The sequence below is a fragment of the Halichoeres trimaculatus genome, unplaced genomic scaffold (assembly GCF_033239565.1).
Source record: "Halichoeres trimaculatus isolate MK-OKI-2021-1 unplaced genomic scaffold, fHalTri1.1 fHalTri1_scaffold_6, whole genome shotgun sequence".
NCBI classification, from domain to species: Eukaryota; Metazoa; Chordata; class Actinopteri; order Labriformes; family Labridae; genus Halichoeres; species Halichoeres trimaculatus.
In genome coordinates, this window is record NW_027437184.1 from 33167891 (window position 1) to 33193445 (window position 25555).

Genomic DNA, 25555 nt, shown 5'->3' on the forward strand with positions numbered 1-25555 from the left:
CCATCTTAAAGGTGGGAAATAATTTGTAATTCCTTGACCGACTTACTACAAGTAATCAAAACACACAGCATTTCTCTGGTATAGATTACCTATATTTTGTCATATTCAGAGATATGAGCTCACCAGTGATGCAAGCTACTAAGTAATGCACTACTCTTTTTTGACCACTTTTTTCACTAACAATTTCCAAACCAGTAGTCAGATTAAAGTTACTTCTCCAAATCACTGTGCATTACTTTCTTCTCATTTTTCTTGTAAAAAAAACATATATGCATTTTCTTGCGTCTTGGGGAGTGACAGGAGTCGCTTGAGAAGTTGTTTGACTTTTACCTGGGGGAAAGGTGAGTCCTGTCTTTCACTGTAATTCTCTATTCCAAGAGCTGAACTCCCTGTTTAACACAAATCCATCTGTTGATGAGCAGAGCAACTTAACGTAGGCTACAATGAAGCACCCTGTGGTAAGCAGGGACGTGCCTAGACCTTTAAGACTGGGGTGCCCCATCCAGGGTACTGAGGGTTATATGAGCCCACACTCGAGCAACATTTATTTTTGCTTATTTTACAAATACAGGATCAACAGATTACAGCTTTAACAAAAAATGAAACTGAAAAAACAAAGTAGACTAAAAAAAAGAATTAAAAAAAGAAAATAATCTAAACTTAAAAATTAACTTTACAGTGCTGTAGTGTACCAAAAAAAAGTAATTTAAAATCTTTCTTTAGTTGTATTTTGAAATTCAAAATGCATAAAATAAGTATTTTTGGTTTTAATTGTAAAGTACACGTTTTACAAATACAAATGTCTGCATGTTACTTTAAAACAAACATGGAGACTCATATTATAATTCTTTTTAATTGCTTTGCACAATTTTGACAAATTTTTAATCTAACTAAGTAACTTTTAAAATAAAGTAGTCAGTAAATTAATAAGTTACTTTCTAAAGGCGTAGTCAGTTATCGGTAATTGGATTACTTTTTCGAAGTGACTGTGGCAACACTGGAGCTCACACACATGCTCACACACATCTAGGTAGTAAATTTCTATAACCCAATAATATGCTGGTGTCACTGACTCTAGACTGGAGACCATTTTATGCTCTGAAGGATTTAAAGGAATGGTGAAAAAATTAGTGAACAAATGTTAACCTCCTGCTTTCCTTGACCTGAAGCACAGAGTTGACCTAAGGTTCTGTTAGAAGGCGATGAACTAAAATGTTAAATCATCATGAACTTACACTGCTGGCTGCTCTCTGTGTGAATCAGCATCTTGCTTTACTTAAAATGAAATTACTTAAAGGGATGGTGAGGAGGAGCTGTTGTAGGTAGATTACAGTGCCACCTTTTGGGCCAGAGTCTTACGCACAGTGTTGTGAAGACGTAACTATTAACAAAGTGTGAGTTTGTTTTGGAAATTTGGAAATGAATGGATATTAGATCTTTTTTTCTCTCTACTTTTCTTTGTTCAAGGCAACTTTTTACCTGATACAACACGACGAGGAGTAGCACTGTTGTTTAAAACGTGACAAGAAGCAAACTTTGTGTCCTAGTTTAGTAGCCGGCTATATGTAGCGCTATCGGCAGCCCGCTGCTCCAACAGCTCTGCAGGCTAATGTGACAACAAGCAATCTTTCTAAGTTTAAACCGTACTTTAGTATCAGGCTACATTTAAAGCCACTGACGGCCTGGTGCTCTGAGACATGTCTGTGAATCCTGGTTATCAGTGATGGGCAGTAGCGCGCTACAAGTAGCGGCGCTAGTAGCTTTAGTTACATTTTTCTGTAGCGAGGCGGCAGCGCCGCTCCATTTGAGTCAAGTAGCTCTTTCTGTAACGAAGCTATTTTTAGAGCCAGCAGCGACGGAAGCTACACGTTACTGTCTTGCCGAGTGTCCAGAAGAAGTCGGCTGAATAAAGTTTTGTGTGTGTGTGTGGGGGGGGGGTTGTTTTTTTATGGTGATTGGTTTGTTTGCATATGACGACTATGGCGACTATGGCGACTCACAGTTGGGTAAGGTTACCCAATCAGAGGCAAGATAAGGCGGGTCATGCCACTCCAACCAAGAAGCTGAGTCCTACACCCATACCAAACGCACATGTGAAATGAAGACGAGTGAAGACAAAACAAGCAAAAGGGAGGGACGGAAGAACAACCGGATAATGACAGAGGTAGAAAGTAGTTATGAAGAAGATAACGCCCGAGGAGAGGTCAACAACAATTCTTCTCCATGGCCGTATCTTGACAAATTTATGACGAGAACAAACACAAATGAAAAAATCTACGTCTTCACGTGTTTACTGTGTAAACCAAAAAACAAACAGCTCTCAACATCAAAGACTTCAAATACAAACCTGATAACGCACATTAAGGTGAGTTGATGAAAAGGAAAGTAGCTGCACTCTTACCTTGGAGCCATTAAATGGGCCTAGAGCCACTTGTTTCAAATGCCTTTATCCTGCTATTATGTTTACTCTTAAATCAAATTCTTATAAAACTGCGATTGCCCCACACCTTAGAAAGGACTCTGGGAAAGTATAATTTGCTGCCTTTTAAATGTATAGTCTTCAGAATTAAAAAAAAAAAAGTGAGAGATTTTGTGTATTCAACAGAATCGTGCAAAAAAATGAACAACATTGTGGGGGTGGTCAGGGAAAGAAAAGGCAAACTGTGTATGTATGTAATTTCTCTGGGCTATGTATGAATATTATTTGCATGAGAACCAAATCCCTAGAACAAAGGAAAGACATCTAAGTCTAAATTATTACTTTTGCCTGAAATATGTAGAGATGATTTCATTCCTCAAGATCAGTGTTACCCAACCCTGGTCCTGGAGGACCCCTGCCCTGCATGTTTTGGATGTTACCCCACTCCAGCACACCTGATTCAAATGAATGGCACATTATCAGGCTCGAGCAGAGCTTGATGACAAGCTGATCATTTGATAAACAATCAAACTGTATATTTTTTAACTGCCTATTTGTTTGGTTGTAAAAAAAAAAAAAAAAAGTAGTGGGACTGTAGCCAGCTACTTCTGCACTGTAGCTTGTAGCTTAACTTGCTACATTTCTCTGGGTTAGCTTTTGCTGTAGTGAAGCTATAGTTTATCAAAATGAACTTGTAGCTTAACTTGCTACATTTTCAAAGTAGCTTGCCCATCACTGCTGGTTATGTCCTGCCAGTCATCTACCAATCAGAGCTAACGTAACCTCACTCTTCATTTTATTGATAGACTCTCAAGTTTGAACAGAACACTGCAGAATAACTGCTGACTGTGGGTTGGAATGCACATTGGCACAAACAGTTTAGCCCTTTTAGCCTTTAGCTTGGGCTGTATGTCTCTCCTGTTTATCTTTTGATCTGCTCTTCTGTCCTTTTTCTGTCTGACAGTTCGTGAGCCGGCGTGGTGTTGTTTTAGAGACCTAGACATGCCATAAATCAATCTGATTGTGCCTGACCTGATCAGAAAGCTAAGAAGTATTACTTAGAAATTACCTATATTGGTGCTGATAATCTCATTTTGTAGTATGGATTATGATCAGGCATATATCTAGCAGGGAGAGTTTTCAAGATCACTAAAAAAAATCATCAAAATCACTCAAACTTAAAATAAATGTGCTTAATAAATAAAATGCTTATGCTTTTAAGGAGTTGCTGATCATTTCTGCTGTGCAGTGAGATTATTTCAGTGTTTTTTTTATCTTAAAAGGTGATGACAGACACTCTAATTCGTTTGGTTTATGTTAGGTTGTATTCAGACCAGAAAAGTCCTTTGGTCCGCTTTTGGTCCGGACCAAAAGCGGACTTTATTTTTTTTTTTTTGTTTGGTGACGTTCATATTCAGATTGTACTTTTTGCAAGTGGACTATTCTGTAAACACACCAACGTGTGTGACGATCAGTGCTCTCATTGGACAGCACTGACAAAGGCGGCACACAGAATACAGACCCGGAAATGGAGGTAAACATGTGTGTTTGTGCTCTTATTAGAGCTGCAAAATCATTTTCAGTTTCAAGAGCAGCTCCTTCAAAGCAGCTTAACAACACCGTTTACAATTTTGGAACAGCAAAGACGAATAAGCGCAGCAAGGAGACGCTATGCTCTGCGTGTCCTGACCCACAACATGCTAGCAACAGCGTGGCTAAACAGAAGACGGAGGATCAGGTATGAACCAAAGACGGTTAGGTTACGGTGGCTTTATAGGCCCAAAAGACGCATGTATCCTGTAGTTAGTTTGGATGGACCTTGGTTTGTATTCAGACCTGCACCGGAGAACCATGAACCGCACCAGAGTTCGTTTGTATCTATTCACACTTGCATGAAAAGTCCGCACCAGCGTGGGAAACGAACCCTGGACGTTTAAAGTGGACCAGACAGTCCAGGTCTGAATACTCCCCAAGTTCCTTACTGCTCCAGTGAATTAACATCAGCCCAAATACAAACACTTTGTGCCCTGTGCCATTTTAAATTGTGTGCCACTCAGCTAACGAAAGGTCATCAGACACACCTTAACACACACTGGCATAAGCTTTAAGAGCCCTTTATCAAAAACACTTCTTTAGTTTCTTTGGCCTAAAAACTTAAAGAGTTTCTGACGTGCGGTTATGATCATCTTCCTTTATCTTTAACCTTAGCTTTCAAAAAACTTGAGCATTATTATGAAAAATGATCAACCAACATTTAGCCACTGCTGGACTCTCTTTGTTAGCATTGCTCTCAGAGGATTTGCATGAAAGATACAGTCTGCTGAGTCCGTAAATGTGCCTTAATTAATCTGAGCCTTGTCTGCTCCAAGCAATAATAAAAGGGTAAGACCTCCTCCTCCTATAGAGCCAACCCTCAGACACCTCACGGTCAGAGAGAGGACTCCTGAAGTCTGGACCAGTCACAAGCAGAGGTGAGTAACAGAACGTGTAACAAGGAGAGACTGACACGACCCCTCCCTCTGTGTGCTCACTAATGGACTTCAGAGTATCTGTGAAGCGTTGGACTTTACAGACAAATCAATGACTCTTTTATCTCCCTCTGCTACAGCATCAGTTGATTTTTAATGAGCTTTGCTGAACTGCTCGGCAGTCAAACACCCCCAAAAGACATTAAAAATCGCTGAGGGATGCATCTGTTTTGATCTCTAGAAAGATAACACTCAATATTTTGTTCCACGATCACAATAACATTGTGTTTAATAACACTGCTGCACGTGGATGTGCCTGTGCAAAGGCTGCTCTCCACGCTGAGCTCAAACAAACAAGACAGAAATTTCCCTTAAAGAAAAAACTCCAAACAGAGCTGCTTGTGGCCCGGGGTATTCTATTAACAGCCGCTCTCTCTCTCCACTCATATATAAGTCATGAAGAAGCCCTCTTAAGTGTCCTCTCAAATCCCCTCCTGTATCTATCACGACTCGTCTCCCCCAGGGTACCTGACGATGACAGATTAGGGGGTCTCTCTTGCAGCGTCGGAGAACAAAGAACCAACACTAGACACCTTTTTTGCTTCCCTCAGGCGTCCAGCTAACCGCCTCCACCACCCCTCATTCCACCTCTCCTGTTAGGGAGGTTGTGCAGAAATGACTTGTGCTGTCTGAAAATGCTTGTTAAGGCCTTTTTCTAACAAATGCATGGAACAAGAGATGTGCATATATTTTTGCACATAACCTTTAAGTGGCATGAAAAGTCTTCAAGGACTCAGAGGTAGCTGTGTTTTAGAATCTACACAAAGAAGGTAGGAACTGGCTGCACAATCCCCAGAGGCTGAATACATGCAGATAATAAGTGTTGATATTTTATACAGCGTGATGTGATTCAACAAGCTTTCATACGAATAAATAAATAAAATAAAGCCCCATTCAGGCAGTCAGCTTGCACCTTAAAATTAAACTCGAAATCATGCAACCAATCATTATTTTGTCTTACAGTTAAGACCTGAGAGGAATGAATGTGATGCTGCCAATGAGGAAAAAACAGATTACATCATGACGATTACAAGGAATTAACTCAGCTACCAGCTCACCTATGCCCAGAGTGCTGGAGAAACTAACATTCAAAAACAGCGACTAAGAGCCCCCCATAAGTTCATGTAAATAGTTCTCCCTTGATGTCACTTGTATTATTTTGATTTCGATTTTGGATCGATTGTTTAGGCCTGCAAAATGGTTCCCACACAGTCTAACGTGGGTAGTAAGTTTCCCCCTTTTTTTTTTTTTCCTTCTAAAATTTTTTAGTTTTATTTTTTATTTATTTTTTATTATCATTATTATTATTATTATTATTATTATTATTATTATTATTATTATTATTATTATTATTATTATTATTATTATTATTATTATTATTTTATTTAATTTAATTTTATTTTGTTACTATTTTTTTTTTCTCTCCCTTTCCCCCTCTTCTTAGACTCTGATGACTCTGTCATTTGCTGATGTATTGCAGTATTATTCTATCATGGGTTTAAGGGTTATATTCAGGGAGGTTTGAATTCATTCAAAGCTTGTAAAGTTGAATGTGAAACTTACCCCGTATCACTGTCCTGATTAATCTATACAGATCCTCTTTTGTTATATTTCTTTTGCTTTGTTTCTTCATAAAATGGAAAGGGAAAGCACTGTTGTACTTATGTGAAATTGTATTCCTGCCCTTTTCTAAAGAAAAATAAAATAATAATAAAAAAAAAAAAAACAGCGACTAGCTTACAAGGTGTAAAAATTAAAAATTAAAATATCAGCTAACTGACTTGCCTTGGGAAGAAAATACTGTACAAATTGAAAACTCTCAAAGTTGAGCCAAATTTTCTTCAATGGGATCACAGTCAGTGGATAAACAACAGTTTGCAGTGGATAACTTTAGCAGAGGCTCAAACACCAGTATTCAGTCCCCTGAGCAGGCTAAAATCTACACGCACCAGTCAAGCTAACCGGACAAGCTAACATTCAGGACAAAGAGCCAAGGATGCTTCAATTCGGTCCTGGTATCAGGCATCAGAGTGATACAGATTTCAAAACTACATCTATTATCAGCGGCAATGGACTGAGTAACAGGACTCATTCCTTCAATTCAAATTTTAAAAATCAGAAATTCCCTTTTAATGGAATAAAGATTGTTAAATTAAACTGCTGTTGGATTGAATCAGTAGCATTATTAGTCGATACTAGGGATAGATCGACTGTCGGCCGGGCTGATTATCGGGGCCGATATTTGGCATTTTGAGGCATATCGGCAATGGCATTTTTTTAATCAGACAGCCGATAAGAAACAAATTTAAAACTGTGGTGTTGCAGCTCTGATGCAGCCGCTTCGCTGTCTGCAGTCATTACTCAGTCCCCAGCACTGTCCCACCCACAGTACCATCTGATTGGTTACAGGCAGAGCTATGGCTTGGTAAACAGCCAATCAGCAGTGCAGTTATTAAAGTTATTGCAGTTACATTGAAACTTTAGAAAACTTTATTTACTGTAGAAAACTTTAGCTATTTATTTTTTAACTTTATAAAACATGCTGCTGAGCCTGGGAGATGTTTAATAAACTCATGCTTAAAGATAGTTGAATGAAGTTAAATGTTGGAGTTTGTACTGTTCAAAATTTTGACACCAATATTTTCACCTTGACTGTAAATTAGTGTCGGCTTCAAATATCAGTTATCGGCCTTCTTTGCTACAATAATCAGTATCAGTCTCAGAAAAATCCTTATCGATCTATCTCTAGTCAATACAAAAGCCAAGGTATCAGTATTAGGATTTCAAAGTTGGATTGGTGAAACCCTTGAGCATTGAAACATGGCAGTCTCAACTGATCAAGCTCCAACCATTATTTGTGGGAGGATGACTGTGCTACAGAATCTTAGAAACTCTGTATCTCAACATTGAGCTGTTAGCTCATTGCGTATACCTGCTTTCTTTGTGAGATCTACAGCTCAGAGAAATTGGTGCCAATGTCAAAAACTGTTTGGAAAAATAACACCCAGACAGGAATGGGTACCTTTCACATTTGAAACGATACGGTACCGATGCCCGATACCTGGCAGTTGGTACCGGTATTTAACGGTACCAATTTTCAGTACTTTTTTGTGTTTATGTGGTAAAAATTATCAATTTGTTTGATAATAATTTTTTTTTTTTTTTTTCAATTTAACATATGTATTCTTCAATCTATAAACTTGCAATGCTGTGTTCTTAACCAGTATGGAAAATCACCTTCTCTTCCACTCCCTCACAGTCACTAGGATGTGTCTGGGTACCTAAACATAGTACCTTTTGGTTTTACGTGAATCGGTACCCGGTACTTTTAACAGGATTCGGTCGGTACCTATAAAAGTACCTAATTCAGTACCCATCCCTACACCCAGAGAATTCTTACCTCAAAGTGTCACAAGCTTCTTTTGACAAAACAACAAACAGAAAGAGCAGCTCAGCTTGCAGCCCCAAACCTCTGACTGATGCCACAGAGTCACCAATATTTACCATTTTAAAGATTTACTCCAGTCTAAAAACAGATTAAAACCTTAAAAGTCTTTCATAAAAGACTAAAGTGCATCATAATACGCTTCACTCTTCATTTTAAACATCAAACCCTCTTGTTTTCAGGATGTTCTTCAAAATATCTCCTCTCTCTTACGACTTGGTGATCATCCTAACACTGGCACACAGCTTCAGTAATTAAGATCTATACACCAAGGCTGCCTCTCCAGCTCACAGTCCACATAAAAACGTCACCATCCACAGAGACAGTAATAAGATGTCAGACATGCAGAGAGCATCTGGCTTCTTAAAAAGTCCGACGATGAACAGAAGGAGGGAGTCGCCGTTATTCCATTAGGTGCAGCATCAGCAGAAAGTCGGGTGAGGAGAAACACCGTAGTGAATATGATTTGTTTCTCCCCAGACTCGCCACGAGCTGAACCCAGAGAGCTGCAGGAGAAAATAACCCTTAATCTTGTCAAGGGAAAATTACATATGCACAAGCTCCTGACGCCCTCTGCTATTACATTAACGGCAAAAACATTACATGCAGCCCAGAACAAAAGACACGTTGGAGGAGTGTTTGACTGAATCTGTTTAACATTTTAAAGCAGATAAATCATCCTAAAAGGGAAAGAGGCAGCGTTTGGCTCCATTAAGTGGGAGGCAGACATATTCAAGTGTATGCACATTGTGCCCACATACTCCAGTACGGCTCTCTGCTTGGCTCCTGCACACATTACTATTCCCTTCTTTAATCATATAGTGAATCAGGTATTGGACTGTTGTTAGCCTGGTGTGGCTGGATCCATCAGCCCACTCTGATTCATTTTCACTGGCTGGTGAAAGATTGGTAACCAAGGTGCACCGATCTAAGCAATGCAAGGTATAATGGTTACTGCGACAAATTTTAAGATTTACATAGGTTTGAAGTACTTTGGCAGCATTTGGGTCGTTGACTTGAAGTGATGTGAATCTGACTTTTGTCTGCTCAGGCTTTAATATATAGGAAGTGAACAAATGTCAAATACACACACACACACACACGCTCTTCAGCCAAATGTATTTGTGGGCAGTGCTGCAAAAGCTGCATTACACTCAGCCAGATATTTAAGTGCATGGACTTATTTTTTTCTTTATTAAAGGATAAAATCGGTTTATACAGCTTTTACATTGTTTATAGAATGAAGTAGAACAAAATACTCACCCAGAAGGCTTTCCTGATCCAAGCAGTGCTTCGGGAGATATTTAGATCCAAAATCGTGCAGCGGACGTCCGTATAATGGGATTCATCAGGGCATAGACAGCGCAGCTCCTAAAACTGCATAAATCGTCCAAAAACTTGTGTTTTTCACCAATATTCCATCATGGTCCGCTCCAGGTTAGTCCTCTGCTGCAGTCTGTGTCACTCCAGACAGCGCTGTGTGGCTGTAATGACCCCTGAACTGACAAAGACTTTGTTTACGTTTGCCCCTCAAAGAAAGGAGGAAGTGGAGTCAGCTCTCCAGAGAGTACTGCGCATGCGCGGAGGGGAAAATGTAAACAAAGTCTTTGTCAGTTCAGAGGTCATTACAGCCACACAGCGCTGTCTGGAGTGACACAGACTGCAGCAGAGGACTAACCCGGAGCGGACCATGATGGAATATTGGTGAAAAACACGAGTTTTTGGACGATTAATGCAGTTTTAGGAGCGGCGCTGCCCTGATGGATCCCGTTATACGGACGTCCACTGCACGATTTTGGATCTAAATATCTCCCAAAGCACTGCTTGGATCAGGAAAGCCTTCTGGGTGAGTATTTCGTTCTACTTCATTCTATAAACAATGTAAAAGCTGTATAAACTGAAATTATCCTTTAACAGTTTTGCCAAAAATCTCTCCCCTGCTGTGTTTCTTTCAGGCAGCATCTCTTCCCCAAACACTCACCGAAAAACACTCCACCGCCACGTTTCCACCACAGAGGCACAGTCTTAGTGAGCTCTGGAAAAATCCCTTTCACCACTCAGGAGCAACATGCACCACTGCTTTTATTTATATTTAAAGGAGCTGTGAGGAGTTTCTAAGTGATCTTGAAAAAGTCTCCCTTCTAGATATTTGCCTGATCATAATTCACATCTTAAAATGAGATTATCAGCACCAATATGGGTCTTTTCAAAATGATACTTCTGAGCTTCCCAATCAGGTCAGGTAGGACCAGATTAATTTACGGCATGTCTAAGTCTCCATGACAACGCCACGCCAGCTGACAAAGTTCAGAGGTGAGAAGCGAGATCTGTGTTTTTCTCTGCTGAAAACAATTTCTGTGATTAATTTTGTAGTGATGATGGAGCCTAACTGTCAGACAGAAAAAGGACAGAAGAGCAGATGAAAGATAAAAGGGAGAGTGATAGCGCACAAGCTAAAGGCTAACACAGGGGCTAAACTGTTTGTGCTAATCTTCATTCCAACCCACAGTCAGCAGTTATACTGCAGTGCTCTGTTCAAACTTGAGAGTCTATCAATAAAATGAAGAGTGAGGTTACGTTAGCTCTGATTGGTAGATGACTGGCATAACATAACCAGGATTCACTAATGTTACACATTACTGACATGTCTCAGAGCATTGGGTTGCCAGTAGCGTTATGGACAGCTCTAAACAACTGTACAAACTGACAGTTTGCTTGTTGTCCCGTTAGCCTACAGATACGCTGTAGCACTGGGCTGCTAGTAGCCGCCTACAGTACAAACTCACATTTGCTTGTTGTCATGTTCCAAACAACAGCACCGCTAAACAGTACGGATAAATACCAAAACTAACTAGAGAAGTTGCATTTCCTTGCAGCAAATGCGTTGAAATGCTGAAGCTGGAAAAGTTTGAATAAAAGTGGAAAAAACTGAAAATGTAAAATAAAGGAAAAAAAAAATGTTAAGAGAAATGAGGAAAAGACAATGAGTGGATAAAGAAAGTGGATACAGTGGAAATGTAAATCAGCCTACAAAATTAAAATAATTAAATAAAAAGAGAGAGAAACCAAACAGTGAAATCTTAAAAATGTAGAAGAAAGCAGAAATCTATGATTAATGTGTAAATGAGATGAGGAGAATTAGGACCAGTTTAATGTGTGAACAGAGTCTCGAGTCAAAGTCTGCAAAAGGTAGAAGCAGTTGAAGTTGAAGGAGTAGCAGCCTTTTTTGTTTGATTTGAGTCAAGTTTGAGAATTTTATGGCAGGTTAATCGGCAGTTTTTTTCAGTAGCAGCAGCTGCTTCTCTCAGTCAAATTGAAAACATTCCGCCCTCTGAGAGCAGGAGGAGAGGTGAAAAGAGTGAAAAGTTTGTGTCGCTTATACAGTGAAATCTCAAAAACAGTTGAAGATATTAAAAAAGTTATTACAGATATCAGTAGTGGAAAGATCAGTGAACATTTTAAAGCAAAAATGAAGTCTGTAAGTGGGAGTAAGCTGAAGTTAGAGCTTGTTGAAGTTGAAGCAGATTTTAGTCAGAGGAGCTGAAATTTCCCATCTGTTTAACATAGAGAAATTTTTTTGGAAAAAGCTGAATAAATAAAAAAGTTTAATAGTTAGAAAAGTGAAAAGATATAGCACACTATTCCTAAACAAGCTGAATAGTTTAAAAGTTGAACGGTGAAAATCGGACAAAATTTGAAGGCTGTGAAAAGGTCCAAAAAACGTACGGAAGAATAAGAAGAAGAAGAAGAAGTGGAATAAAGTCACAGGATAACAATATGTTGAAATGCTGAGTCAGCATTTCAACATAATTATGTTGTATCATGTAAAAAAAAAGTTGTCATGCACAGAAAAAATATGTGTTCCAAAACAAACACACACCTGGTTAAAAGTCACCACTTTACAACAGTGTGTGTGAGACTCTGGGCCAGAAGGTGGCACTGCATCGGTGAAGCTGTGAAATACTGATTGGACTGTAGTTACACTATGAGTTGATGCAACCACGTTATTTTTTTACGGACTAATTAACATCTCATTTAGTGGCAAGAATTAATACATAAATGGCACATGGCTACAAAAAACAGAATCACTGAACTGGGGGCCTGAGGATAAAAAGTGAGCTGAGGTGGATACTGTGGATACTGTTTATGTAACACGCTTGGAAGTTAGTTTCCAGACGACAGAGCCATAAATAAAACACACACACAGACTGTGAGGGAAAAGCAGAGGAAGTTAAGTCTCTGACAACAATGATGCACCATCTGAATGTCTGGACACAACAACAGCATTCCTCCTCCAATCTTTTTTATGTCACATTCAATACATGTACATCTGGCATAAAAAGCACTCCACTAATGAAATGCCTGGATGACCTTTCCTGACATTCACTGGCTCAACTAAATGAGTCTCCATTTCCTCCTCCAGGCAAAAAGCAGTCCCTGCTGTGTTGGGGGGAAACAGGTAATCATGGGTCTAATCTGGCTAACAGTCTGGGAGGAGGACCAAATAATACAGAAATGTCACAGAGCTCTCAGAGGCAGCCAAGAATATATGGGTCTGCATGAGGCCTGAATGTAAAGAGGAAGGACTGGATCTCCTCTGTGTGAGTCAGAAATGAACACAAACTACTTTACACCATTTAATTACTATTGTTTATTGTTCCCAGTAAACTAAGTGTCATAATTTAGCTTTATGAGAGTATTAGGAGGTGCGAGGATGACAGCATAATGGGGAACAATAAATGAGCACTTTAACAGAACCCATCTGCTTAATAAAAGCCATAAAGAACATGTGATGGGTACAGATTGAAGACACATAACAGAAGTATGATTTATTTTAATGTGAGTGTTTTCTGAGTGCTTCCATGCTCACTGCATTTTAAATATTTCCTATTGCTTAGTGGGTTTAATATTATGGAGGACCAAAACTGCCAAAAATAAAAATAAATTAAAGTTAAAATGAAAATAAAAATTAAAAAATACATAAGTATACAAATAAAAGTAAAATAAATACAAAATAAATGTGGAAATAGAATTAAATATCAATAAATAGGGAAATAAAAGCACTCTGCTCTAATTTTTATTTTATGTTGCAGACACTGTCAGCATGAAATACAGAAGAAAATGTTACTCAAATGAGGGGGCAGTCCTCAGTGTGTCTTGGGTTGAACTGTTTGCCTAATGGTTGATCCAAATGTGAGTGCAGAAATTAACAAGGTATGTCCACCAACAGCAAAAGTAAACATAAAGGGAGAAAAGCACACAAACACTGGGGGGGTCTGAAAGCTCTAAAGTTAATCCTCCAACTGTAAGAAAGAACTGTAGAACTGTAGAGAAAAAAAGAAATAAAAAACATTGAAAAAAATACATAAATAAGATGGAGCATTTATTTATTGATATTTAATTCTATTTAAAGGTGTATTTTTTTTATTTACTTCCACATTTATATTTCTATTTATTTTTAATTTTTGATTTTTTTTTCATTTTTGTATTTATTTTAACATTTATTTATGTTTATCTTTTATTATTGGTTTTATTTACATATATATATATTATATAAATATATATATATATATATATATATATATATATATATATATATATATATATATATATATATATATATATATATATATATATAAATATATATATATATATATATATATATATATATATATATATATATATATATATATATATATATATATATATATATATATATATATATATAAATATATATATATATATATATATATATATATATATATATATATATATATATATATATATATATATATATATAATATATATATATAATATATATATATATATATATATATTGCATTTTATTTTAGAAGTTTATCTTTATTTATGTTTTCATTTTTAAATTAATTTGTTTTTAATTTTCTGTAACGCTCTGTTCCTCCACATAATACATATGTTCAGTTGCTGTTACATACATTTCACTGTGAAAATCAGATCTAAAATTTAAAATCCATTGTTCCTCTCCCGTCATTTCAGTCCTGTTACAGAATGTCTTCGCCATTCTGACGTCTACTTGAGAATGAATGCCACAGGGAACATAAGTTCCATATATAATGTGATATACAATGCAGCTCATAGCTCCACAGGATGAGAAAGGGAAGACAATGTCCTGACCCCTGCTCCCTGGAGGAAGTCTGCCTCTCACTGCAGACAGACAGACAGAGATGTTTGGTCTGGTTCCTGCTGAGAGACCAACACTCCAGAGATCCCCGTCTCACAGCTCCATCAATTATTCACGAGTCATTACATGGCTGGCCAGAAAAAAAAACCTTGCATATTATACACATATCAGCACACACACACACACACACACATACAAATACAAAAATAGGGGAAATGAGGAACCATAGGGACAGGAATAAATCTTTCATGTTGCTTTTTGGTTAATTAGACACCCCAACACAATCTGTGAGTCTTTTACTGTCTCTGATAACTCCTGGCCATTTTTGGGGTCTCTGCTAGAAAAAATGGCATTCTCAAACTGAAAGGTGTATATCTCTGAATCTACAAGCTTTGTTTGAATCATACATTAAAGGGAACATGAGTGAAATTTGTTCAGAGGTGTCAGTAATTGTATATACATCACTAGCTCAGAGTAATAACTCAAGTATTACTCAAACCAACAGAAAGTTTGGTTGAAGTATGACTTGACTGGGTTTGTAGCTGAGTTCCTCGAGTTTACTCTGATGTTCAATATAACTTTGTTTATATGTCAAAGTGCAATGTTTAATATGCGTTTTTGTTGCAGAGCGACACTACTATTTTGTCACCTGGCTCCACTCAGATTCTCTCTGAGTCTTTCAGAGTCTCTACTGCACAGTGGCTGCCAATGGCTGTGCCTGTGACAGGGTATTTTGGCTTCGGAACCGTATAATGGTAAATGGCAAAGCCACTCTGTCCACTCTATATACAGTCAATGCTGCACACAGGTAGTCTCATTTCCTACAGCTAAATTAAGTATGAGCTGTTTTTGGTTGTTTGTTCCCATTGCATATTAGTTTGTTCCCACAGCAGGGGGTTGCCAGTCTCTGGCACTGCTTTTTTGGGAGTGGAAAAGGAAGTGCACTTCGGACAGGGATAGATGCATTGAGACACACACACAAAAATGTCTAAAGTATTCTCCTTTGAACTGTTGACCTTACTTTTCATGGCATGCTCAGATAGATGTTAAAGACCAACTTTTTAATACATCAAACTGTCATCCTTTTAAAGTTTGTTTTGAAGTTTGTTTTGAAGGTCTACATGAGCATGACATGATAAACATATTTTAACTGTTCGAAAGAGTGTCTTTTACTTGCTTCTGACATACAAGCCACCTATTTGTTTCTATGAGGAAACATGAATGTGATTTCTTATTTAAAAGAACATTAAATACAGCTGACAGGCTCGTCTTCATGCTCTAGAGGAGCAGAATGATAAAGACCCTTCTATTTGCGATTTATTGTGGAAGAGTACAGGCAAACTTCAGATAAATCTAGGTCCCCCATGCAGACACACTGTTCCACTTTGGACCTCTAATAGAAACAAACTGGGTCAGCTTTGACCTGTTGGTAGGGATGGGTACCTTTCACATTTGAAATGATACGGTACCAATGCCTGGTACCTGGCAATTGGTACTGGTGCTCAGCGGTACCAATTTTCGGTACTTTTTTGTGTTTTTGTGGTAAAAAATACCAATTTGTTTAGTAATAAAATAAATAATTTTTTTGACCACACATATTTATTCTTCATTAAATAACCTTGCAATGCTGTGTTCATGTCCAGCATGGAAAATTGGCTACCCTTCCCCTCCCTCACAGTCACAAGGATGCATTTAGGTACCTAAACATGGTTCCTTTTGATTTTACATGAACCGGTACCCGGAACTTTTGACAGAATACGGTAGGTACCTAAAAAAGTACCTAATTCGGTACCCATCCCTACCTGTTGGGCTAACATCTGTTTGTAAAGAAGAGAGAAACTGAACTGCACTTTTTATAGAGCTGCTTTTCAGAGAGGTACAGTAGTTTTACAGGTGAAATCTCACTGACAAGGTAACAGCGCTAACACACAGGCTGTTCAAGCACAGCTTGTACCAGTTTGAGTGGCAGGTACTTTTTTATTTGGGTTTTTTAACAAGGTCTGAAAAGCCTCACTAACAGGACGGACACACAAGTAATTTCTCTTTGAGGAGAAGCGCTGAATCATTCTTGATGCATTTTTGAAAGGCAGGCACTTTAATAAGACGTTATTTCAGCATCACAAATAACTGCTTTCACTGGCAGATTGGGCAGCAACAAAAGCTCAATCGTGCGTCAAAGGTACAGAGACTCCTAGCCACAGCACAACACAAAAGACAACCTTCAAAGGATCCCAGACCTGCTGCCTTTGCTTCATAAACACGGGGAGGGGATCACAGCTAAGTGACGGGCCAGTCAGGAAAATAAGAGAGAAGAGAAACAGGGTTTGTTCGTATCTCATCTCTACATAACTCCATTTGGAGGTGCCTGTGTGTAAAGCTAACAATCATTAGAGGAGCAGCCATATGGTGTCCAGACAGGTGTTAAATAGTCTGGATCACAGAGGACCACACAGTCAACAAACAAATTAGCTCTGAAGGGCGCCATGCTTCTTCTTCTTTCCATGAGGTGGAAGGACTGACACTGACAACTGCTTTCTAATCTGTGCAAACAGGCAGAGGTTTCCATAGTTTTATTTACACAATGTTTCCTCAACACTTTTAGTTGACAGGGACAAATTTGTCTGCTGTTGTCTCACAAAGAACACACTTTAAGATCTACGCTGAGCCGACTGGAAATTTCACTGAGCATGAGTTCAGCTTTGAATTTCTGCAGCTTTGCTAAACAATATTGTTGGAAGATATTGGGAGCTGTTGCCTTCATTGTCTGAGAAAAACCACTGCAGATGTCCAACTAGCTGGCAAAAACTATATTCCCAAAGCTTTTACATGTCATTTTTAAATTTTCATGTGTCAAAATTATCACATGGACGACTTGTTTGGAAAAAAAAAATTGAGCTCTCAACTTAAAGAATCATCTGGAAACGTTTTCAGCATTCAGAATAACTTTCTATTGTGGGGTTTAAGCCACACTGGGTGATTAAGTCCTGATGATTATCACCTCCACAGTAAAACCTTCCTTCATCTCTCTACTCCATTTATAACCCAGCCTATTCACGTGAGACTCTGTTGAGCCAGATATCTTTTCAGCCCTAGTTTCACCCACGTCTCCTTGCTCTGCTGTACCTACTTCTGAAATCAGTGTTTTACTCTCCTTATAAAGAATTATCATGATTAATTATTCTCCAATATATATATTCCAGGAACAGCTTCTTGCAGCAGAGACCTGTGCACACACTCATCAATCACGGGTGAAAGTGGTGATGGGATAAACAAAAGGACCATCATGGCATCCTCACGATAAATAATGGTGTAATTATGAACAATCTGAGAGTGGCAGCCTCCTGCTGAAAAGCACTAAGGTAAACCCCCACTGCTGGGAAATGGCCAAATAATTATTTCTAATGCATCATTTACCACTGCCTCTCAGTTTCTGTGGCTGCACATCTTCTCCCATGCTGTTGTTGTTGTTGACACTTCATTAGGGCTTTTACTACACTGTGATTGTGGTGAATAGGTAATGAAGTGGTGGGGGTGGGTAGATAGTGGCTTATGTTACACATTACAGCCTTAGTTAACAGATGAAATTCTGTCTTAGTCAAAAATCATCCAAAACAAAGGGTAAAAGCACTGTTGGTGGAAAATACTTAAGAAATAAACTGGTCACTGTGTAACCAAAGAGCTTTATCTTTCCCAGAGCTTAACTGACAACAAAGGTTGCTCTTGTTCTTGTTGCAGATCGTTCTGCTCTTTGTGTACTTTCTAAAAGCCACACACAGGTGACTAAATGTGACATCTCTTCATACTGATGTTTCCACTGGGTAAGCTCCATGAGCCTCAACACACTACACGTAAATCTCATTGATTTGCTATTGATTTCCAACAGTCAACCACTGAGCGGATCTTCTGCACACACTAACAGGATATACCGAGGTGTGAAAATGAGGACAAGGTCATAACTGGTTCCTTGAAGACCTGCCAACTCTGTTTTTTTAGCATCAGCTGGAGCTCTGTTCCAGAGATGGTGTCAAAAACATGTGCTGCACACAAGTTTGTTATCTAGCTCCAATCGTTATCCAACTGCTTCTTCGTCAAACTATTTTTTTCTGATTTCTTTTTCAATTTGAAGAACAAGACAGATAACATGTTACAGGGTGAATAGGTTCTAAAATCACAACCAAATATTGATCCCGACTATAAAAGTGCCAGACTCAGTTTTTCATCATGTTCTTAGATTCACAGCTGCAGATAACACTCATCCTTGTTTTCTTAAAAAGAACTTCAATAGTGCAGAGGCTGATGCATCTCTATCTTTAAATGCCTTAGTCACTCTTAACACCTATACTGAGAAAACCTTGGTTTAGTTTCTTTCACTGTGTATTGCTCTATTTTAGTTGGTAAAAGCTGTTTTTTTCTCATAGACAGTATAAAAAATTAGGGTTTGGTATTGCCCAGAACCTCACTATTTGATTCGATTTCGGTTCTTTAGGTCGCGTTTCAATTCGAGACGATTTTGATTTAAATGCTTCGATTTTCATGCTCTCTGTGAACATATGTAGTACGCCACCTCACGTTTTGGGGCAATAAAACAACCTAAACTAGGACTTTAAAGCTGAAGGATCTAGCTTTATGCTGCTGCTGCTTTGGCAGGCATTTTTTTGTTGTTTGGTCTCTGGTGGCCCTCGCCTATTCAACGCAAATAACATGCACAGTCCCTGTCACTTGCCAGGAGATGAATCGCTTCAGATGATTTGCTGAATCAATATTGAATTGGGCAAGGAAATATTTCAACTCATCGATTCATCAATATTTTACCCACCCCTGTAAAACATAGACATAGCCCGCACGGCGTCAGTTCCTGAAACAGTGAAATTAAGCCAATCCACGGACACAGCCACATTTGATATGACTGTGAGTTTACTTCTGATTACAGAGCGCCCGGCAGTCACGTGACCTGTGTCTTTGATTTGACATTCAAACGATCCTAATAACTTGTAAACCACCGAGTTAGAAAAAAAAAATCACTCACAGTGAAGTGTGTGCCAATAGTAAAATCAGCATTTTAGACCCAAGTCGTTTTTTGAACCAGGCTGTAAATATGTTTTTAATGTTGCTGTTGCTGTAATGTTAACTGTTTTTATGGCTGGGTGTGTACATGGTTTACGGTCTTCTTGCAGCTAGCCTTGAGCAGATTCTAGATGAATAGCAACATTTAGCACTTCAGCATAGGCTTCATTTTTCTAAAGAAGATGTTGCCCCTTGTTTATTCTGTATCTTGACATCACTTCAAACGTGGGAACCTGATGATTTTTAAGAGTGAGTTAAAGGTTTGAATAATTGTTGGCGCGAGTAGAGATGCTCCTTGATGCTCCATGGCCTGTCACAGTTTAACCATCATCATCATAACTACTACAACACCAAACTATTAACTCTGTCCATCTCTCTTTCTATATCTTTCTCTCTAACCCTGAACAGGTTTACAGCAAACGTCTGTCTAACATGAGTCTGGTCCAGCTCAAGGTTTCTGTCTGTTGACCCCTTAATGCCTGAATTAATTAACAATTATAAAACAGATTATTTTTATGTTTTTTTGCTTTCTTACAGATGTTCAATTAAATAGAGATTGTAAATTTCAGTATAGTACACACAATAGTTATAACTAAGCTATATTATAAATATAGACATGAGCAGTTCATCCCCTGACCAATATATTGTAACAAAGTGGATCTGATACCATCTTTGGTTTGTGTACAATATGAATCTATAGGTAATAATGAGATACAGAGTTAATTTAGCTGAGACCTGACAGGGTATGATGCAAATTTGTAACAACAAGCATCAAGGGGTTAAAGGAAGTTTGTTCTACCATGTGACTGACTAAATACTCAACTCATGGTGGGTTAAGATGAGATCAGACTCCTTATCTTGACTTGATGTTGGTTCTGTTAGTAATATAACATGAGAAGGTCTCGACCTATCAGTGTTTTTAGAAAGTGTCTTGATATAATATTGTTGTGATTGAGCACTTGACTGACTGGGACTCAGAAAAGTTTCACACATACCTTGCGCACACCCTCTGCTTCAAATCCATTGAGGTTTGCGTAAAGTGAGTGGTGCCTTTTCCCCAACAATGAAGTGGAAGTGATGTTTGGGACTGCCTTGTCTGAGAGCCCAGGCTCCCTATTATCTTGCTCTTCAGACCTCCTCAACTCCTGCTGAGCATCAGCCACATCACGGCCCTCCATCTCTGCGGGCGCCGGTGCAGGCTCAGGCTGCTCGGGCCGAGTGCACAGGTCATACATCACTTTCAGTCAAAGTCACACAGCATGGATTGGATCAGTGTGATCAAATGAGGTGTCCAGCTGAGACCGAGACATCACAGACGTTTCATTTGCTACAGGAGATTGACAGGGGTCAGCTGTGGCAGACAGGCGTCACAATGATGAAGAAGTCTCTATCCTTTTCTCCTTCCAACAGTTCATAAGAGATTTTCACAGCCGGGGAAATGTGGAGCAGAAGACCACTACGGCCATAGTTGTCAGTTTCAAGCTGTCAGGGTTTAAGCTGAGAAGAGCAGTCAGAGATACACCCGTAATTTAAAGGTTCCTCTTTCCTCCCAACGCCTTGTGACGTCTCCTGAATTGAGGACAACCAGCTCCAAAGAGAAATGACAGATCCTTGGCTTTTCCTTATGAAGATAATTCAGGAAAAGTCATCGTCCTGGTAGCTTTCTTGAGCATCCTGTGGTTTGTGTTTGAGATGTGGAGTCCTACTTACTACATTAGACATAGCTCCTTTCTTCACGCTTAACTGCTTCGTCGTCAGAGGAGGGTTTTAGTTAAGTACATGTCCTAAAAAAGGAAACAGTCCAAGTCTCACCAGACGAAATGCTAAAAAGGCGCAAGCAGGCCCAACTGAAAAAGGAACGAAGAAGAGACGTACGATGTGGAGAAAAACAAGAGAGCGATCTCACTAACAGGTCTCCACTCCAGTCCGTGTCCTCTCTCAGAGGCTCAGATGTGGGTGGCGTGTTGACTTTCCAGCTGAGGCTCTGTCCCTATTGATGCTGCCGTGTCAAAAGGCATTTTCCTCTGGATTCAACGGGACCCGACAGCTTGCTTAATCCCATCTCAGTTACAGCGCCGTATAGGTGAAGAAAGAGGACGAAGGGAAAAATGTGTGTGTGAGAAGGCGAGTGTCGCTGGGAGGAGGGGGTAGGGAGGACTGCTTCCCCTCGTCCTATCACAAAAAGGCAGGCTCTGAGACGGGGCCCAATCATTACCGCGACCAGGGCTCGTTTCCATGGAGATGACGCTGGAATGATGTTGCCTGCCTATTGATTGTTCAAGAGGTAGCACACACTGCAACACAGGGGAGGCTGCAGGAGGCAGGCAGGGGGCAGAGCGTGTCCAGTCTGGACTCATTTAAATGTTTTACTGCAGATCTCCGACAAGTTGATTCATGACGCGGTTATTTAGTCAAAGACATGGATGTTAAGGGAACAGGAGGAGCTTTACAAGAAAACAACTCAACTCAACACATGTTCACAAATTAAGCCCACATTAAGCCTTACTGCTGCTAATTGTCTATTAAATGAGTGGCTTCATAAATCACCTGAACAAGCAGGAACCTCGGTCTGGATCTATAGATTTTATCATGTCTGTGCTTTTCACCATCACCAGGACTGAACAGGAATTTGGGACTTTTAAACTCATATTGTTTCCTTTTGTGAAGAAAAAGATCACTACTCCTGTGCAAAGTTTTGACTACATTCATTTAAAGTCTCATAAATAAAAGGTGGGCATTTGCTGGTGTATCAAAAAAATATAATATACACGATGCTGCTGGTATCTAAAGGGGCTGTGAGGAGTTTGAAAGTGATCTTGAAAAATTCTCCCTTCTAGATATATGCCTGATCTTAATCCACACTTTAAAATGAGATTATCAGTGCCAATATTAAAGGTTACAGGTTATTCCTAAATGCTACTTCTTAGCTTCCCGATCAAGTCTGATTTACAGCATGTCTAGGTCTTTATGATAACATTATGCTGGCTGACTAAGTTTAGTAGTGAGAAGAGAGGTCTGTGTTTTTCTCTGCTGATTTCTGTGATTAATTTTGTAGTGATGGTGGACACTGGAGCCAAACTGTCAGACAGAAAAAGGACAGAAGAGCAGAAGAAAGAGAAAAAAGGGCAGTGATGGCGCACAAGCTAAAGGCTAACACATGACCTAAACTGTTTGTACTAATGTTGATTCCAACCCACAGTCAGCAGTTATTCTGCAGTGGTCTGTTCAAACTTGAGAGTCTATCAATAAATGAAGAGTGAGGTTACGTTAGCTCTGCTTGGTAGATGACTGGCAGGACATAACCAGGATTTACTAACGTTTCATATTACAGAAACGTCTTAGAGCACAGAGCTGCCAGCTGTGCAATAATATGAACAGCTACTAAACAACTTACAAACTGACAGCGTTAGCTTGTTGTCCCATTAGCCTACAGATGTGTCAGAGCACTGGGCTGCCAATAGCTCTTCATATAGCTGGCAACAATGTTTGCTTGTTGACGCGTTCCAAACCATAGCTGTACTACCTAACTGTACAGATAAATAACTTACCTCGGCGCATTTGTTTCCATCTCCTTTTAATCCCAAAACAAGCACACACCTCGCTCAGAGTCATTACAACAGTGTGCGTGACACTCTAGGCCAGAAGGTAGTGGGGCAGTCCAATCAAAACAGATCCTCCTCATAACATCTTTAAGTACTGAAATAAAGCAGGTTACACCTTTGAGAACATGAATACTAAGTAAGACAATTAAAAGCAGAGCAAATAAATATCAACATTTGCACTGATACTGTGTTGTACCCAAGCAGCAACCTCCGGTCTAAGAATATGAGACAATGTGGAAGTGCTAAAGTCTGCTGTTTCTCGAGTGTCCACTTGGGGCTGGCTCCAGAAGTACAGGAAGTCAAATACACACCAATCCAACATCAGAGGCACAGCCCAGGTTATGTGACTGACGGGTGCCCTATAGCTGTACACGAAGCCCTCCAATATGGCCGCAATAGCCAATTTGCTTTATTTTCCATTTCAGAAACAGACGGGTGACGCCGGGGAGACTACGTCCATGTTTTATACAGTCTATGGTTATACCTGGATTGATCAGCTTTAAAGTGGACATATCATGCTTGTTTCTCCTTTTCACTATGCCAGACAAGGATGCCTGTAAAGCATTTCTGCCCTCAGTACAAGTCATTTAGTTCCTTCATTGCCCCACAATAGCCTTCTCAATATCCTCACTTCACGCCATTCTGAAGATCTCGTTGAAACGCTCCGTTTGGAGAATGACCTCCAGTAACCTCGCAACGTCACAGCCCTTTGTGCTCTGATTGGTCAGTTCTATCAGAGGGGTGGAGGGGGTAGAGCCAGGGGGCGGTTTTTGCAGCATGGCAGAATTTACAAAATCGCCACATTGAATGGAGCAGACCGAGCAAGTTTGCTGTTTGCCAAAACTTCACCATAAGGCATTGATAGCGCTAATAAAATGGCAGAGTGTAGGATACGTCCTTTTGTATTGGACCCCGAGTCAGACCCGGACGGTTCTGCAGCTCAGGAGGAAGAAAATCCACCTCGACACAGATCATCTCAGGACGCTTCAGTGTGGTGAGTCAAACCGGTACTCTAACATGTATAGTTAATACGTTTATACTCGGCTCTTGGTGGGTGTATCCCTTGGTAGCGGTTGTGTGACTAACTGACATCACAGAGGAGGAGCTGCTTTATCAGATTACTCCAATAAAAAGAAAGGATCCTCGTGTCGTCACGACGGTCGAAATCTGGAAGCCAACTGGCAATGTCCTATTTTCAGAGGCATCAAATCTCGTTCTAGGATATCAGAAAAAATACAATATCTCATTTTTTGAAAATTCAGGGGGTGTAAGGTCTTGTTTTCAAATTTATTATATATGTAAGTATTAAATCAGGGATCAACATGATATGTCCCCTTTAAGTAGCAATTAAAAAAAAGTTTCCTGCATTCAGAGAATGTTTGTCGCGCTGCTCATTTGAATCCAACTCCTTGCAAAGTAACATGAAACCAAAGCTGAATATACACCACCAGGAAACTCTAAACGGTGATATAAAGGCATCGGTCATAGCATGGCCACAGCCACACAGTTGAACCAGGTCAGCATTGGGAGCAGATCTAGATCAGGGCGATCAGACCAGTGCTCTCCTAATGGCAAGCTGAAAAAAGTTCAACAATAATCAACTCAAGTGGAAGAAAGCCGGTCATGTTCAGAGGAGCGGCGTCAGTCCTTTTGCTTTGCAGAGCCACATCTGCAGCTGTGAGGACATGAGATCAGGGGCCAACGCTTGCTATTTGAAGTTACCTTAAGGTGATTATTTCATTATTATAACAATGAGCTAATATAGATGGACCAAATGACAGACGTTTTGCTTTTCAAAAATAATTTCAATCCTAATGGACTGTCTAGACCAGGGGTTCCTAAACTTTTTCACCCAGGAACTGTAAAAATAGCAGTGCAGGAGACCGGTGGCCTGCTCCAACAGGCCAATCCAAAACAGACAACTATGAACAAAAAACAAACAAACCCTAAGATATTTAATTTAGCTGGTGGGTAGAAAACTAGACTACCTATGTGAACATGTATCCGTTAGGGTAAGGGCATTTTAAGCAAAAGAGCTATTGGATATTTGCTAGTAACTATTGGGAAATTATTCAGACACCCCCTCAGTTGCTGCCTCCACCCCCACACATATCTGCCAACATGAGATCGTGACAAAGAGGAAGAGGGCTGTGCTAGCTTTGCATGTTGATCATCAGACTTACTTCTCTGGATGATGAAGCTTGCCATTGACTGTCGCTGTGCAGACAGCGCCCCACTGTCTCCTGCATACATCACTCTCACATGGTTGTGTATGGTTGATTTGTGATATGCTAGCCTAACCTTGCAGAGTTTGTGCTGCACATCATTTCTGTT

The 25555-nt window shown here is 39.5% G+C and overlaps 1 protein-coding gene across 7 annotated transcripts in view; it reads right to left on the reverse strand.

Annotated features, from left to right (window-relative positions):
- Positions 1-25555, reverse strand: part of tspoap1 (TSPO associated protein 1) — a 127143-nt gene that overhangs the window by 90098 nt on the left and 11490 nt on the right. Inside the window, exon 3 of one of the 7 annotated variants that reach the window (XM_074671608.1) lies at positions 20615-20824. The exons of 5 other annotated variants lie outside the window; for them this stretch is intronic. In XM_074671608.1, the coding sequence (XP_074527709.1) occupies positions 20615-20824 (210 nt within the window). Of the gene's footprint in view, positions 1-20614; positions 21724-25555 lie in introns of those variants that run through there. One more of the 7 variants, XM_074671607.1, reaches the window with a different exon arrangement.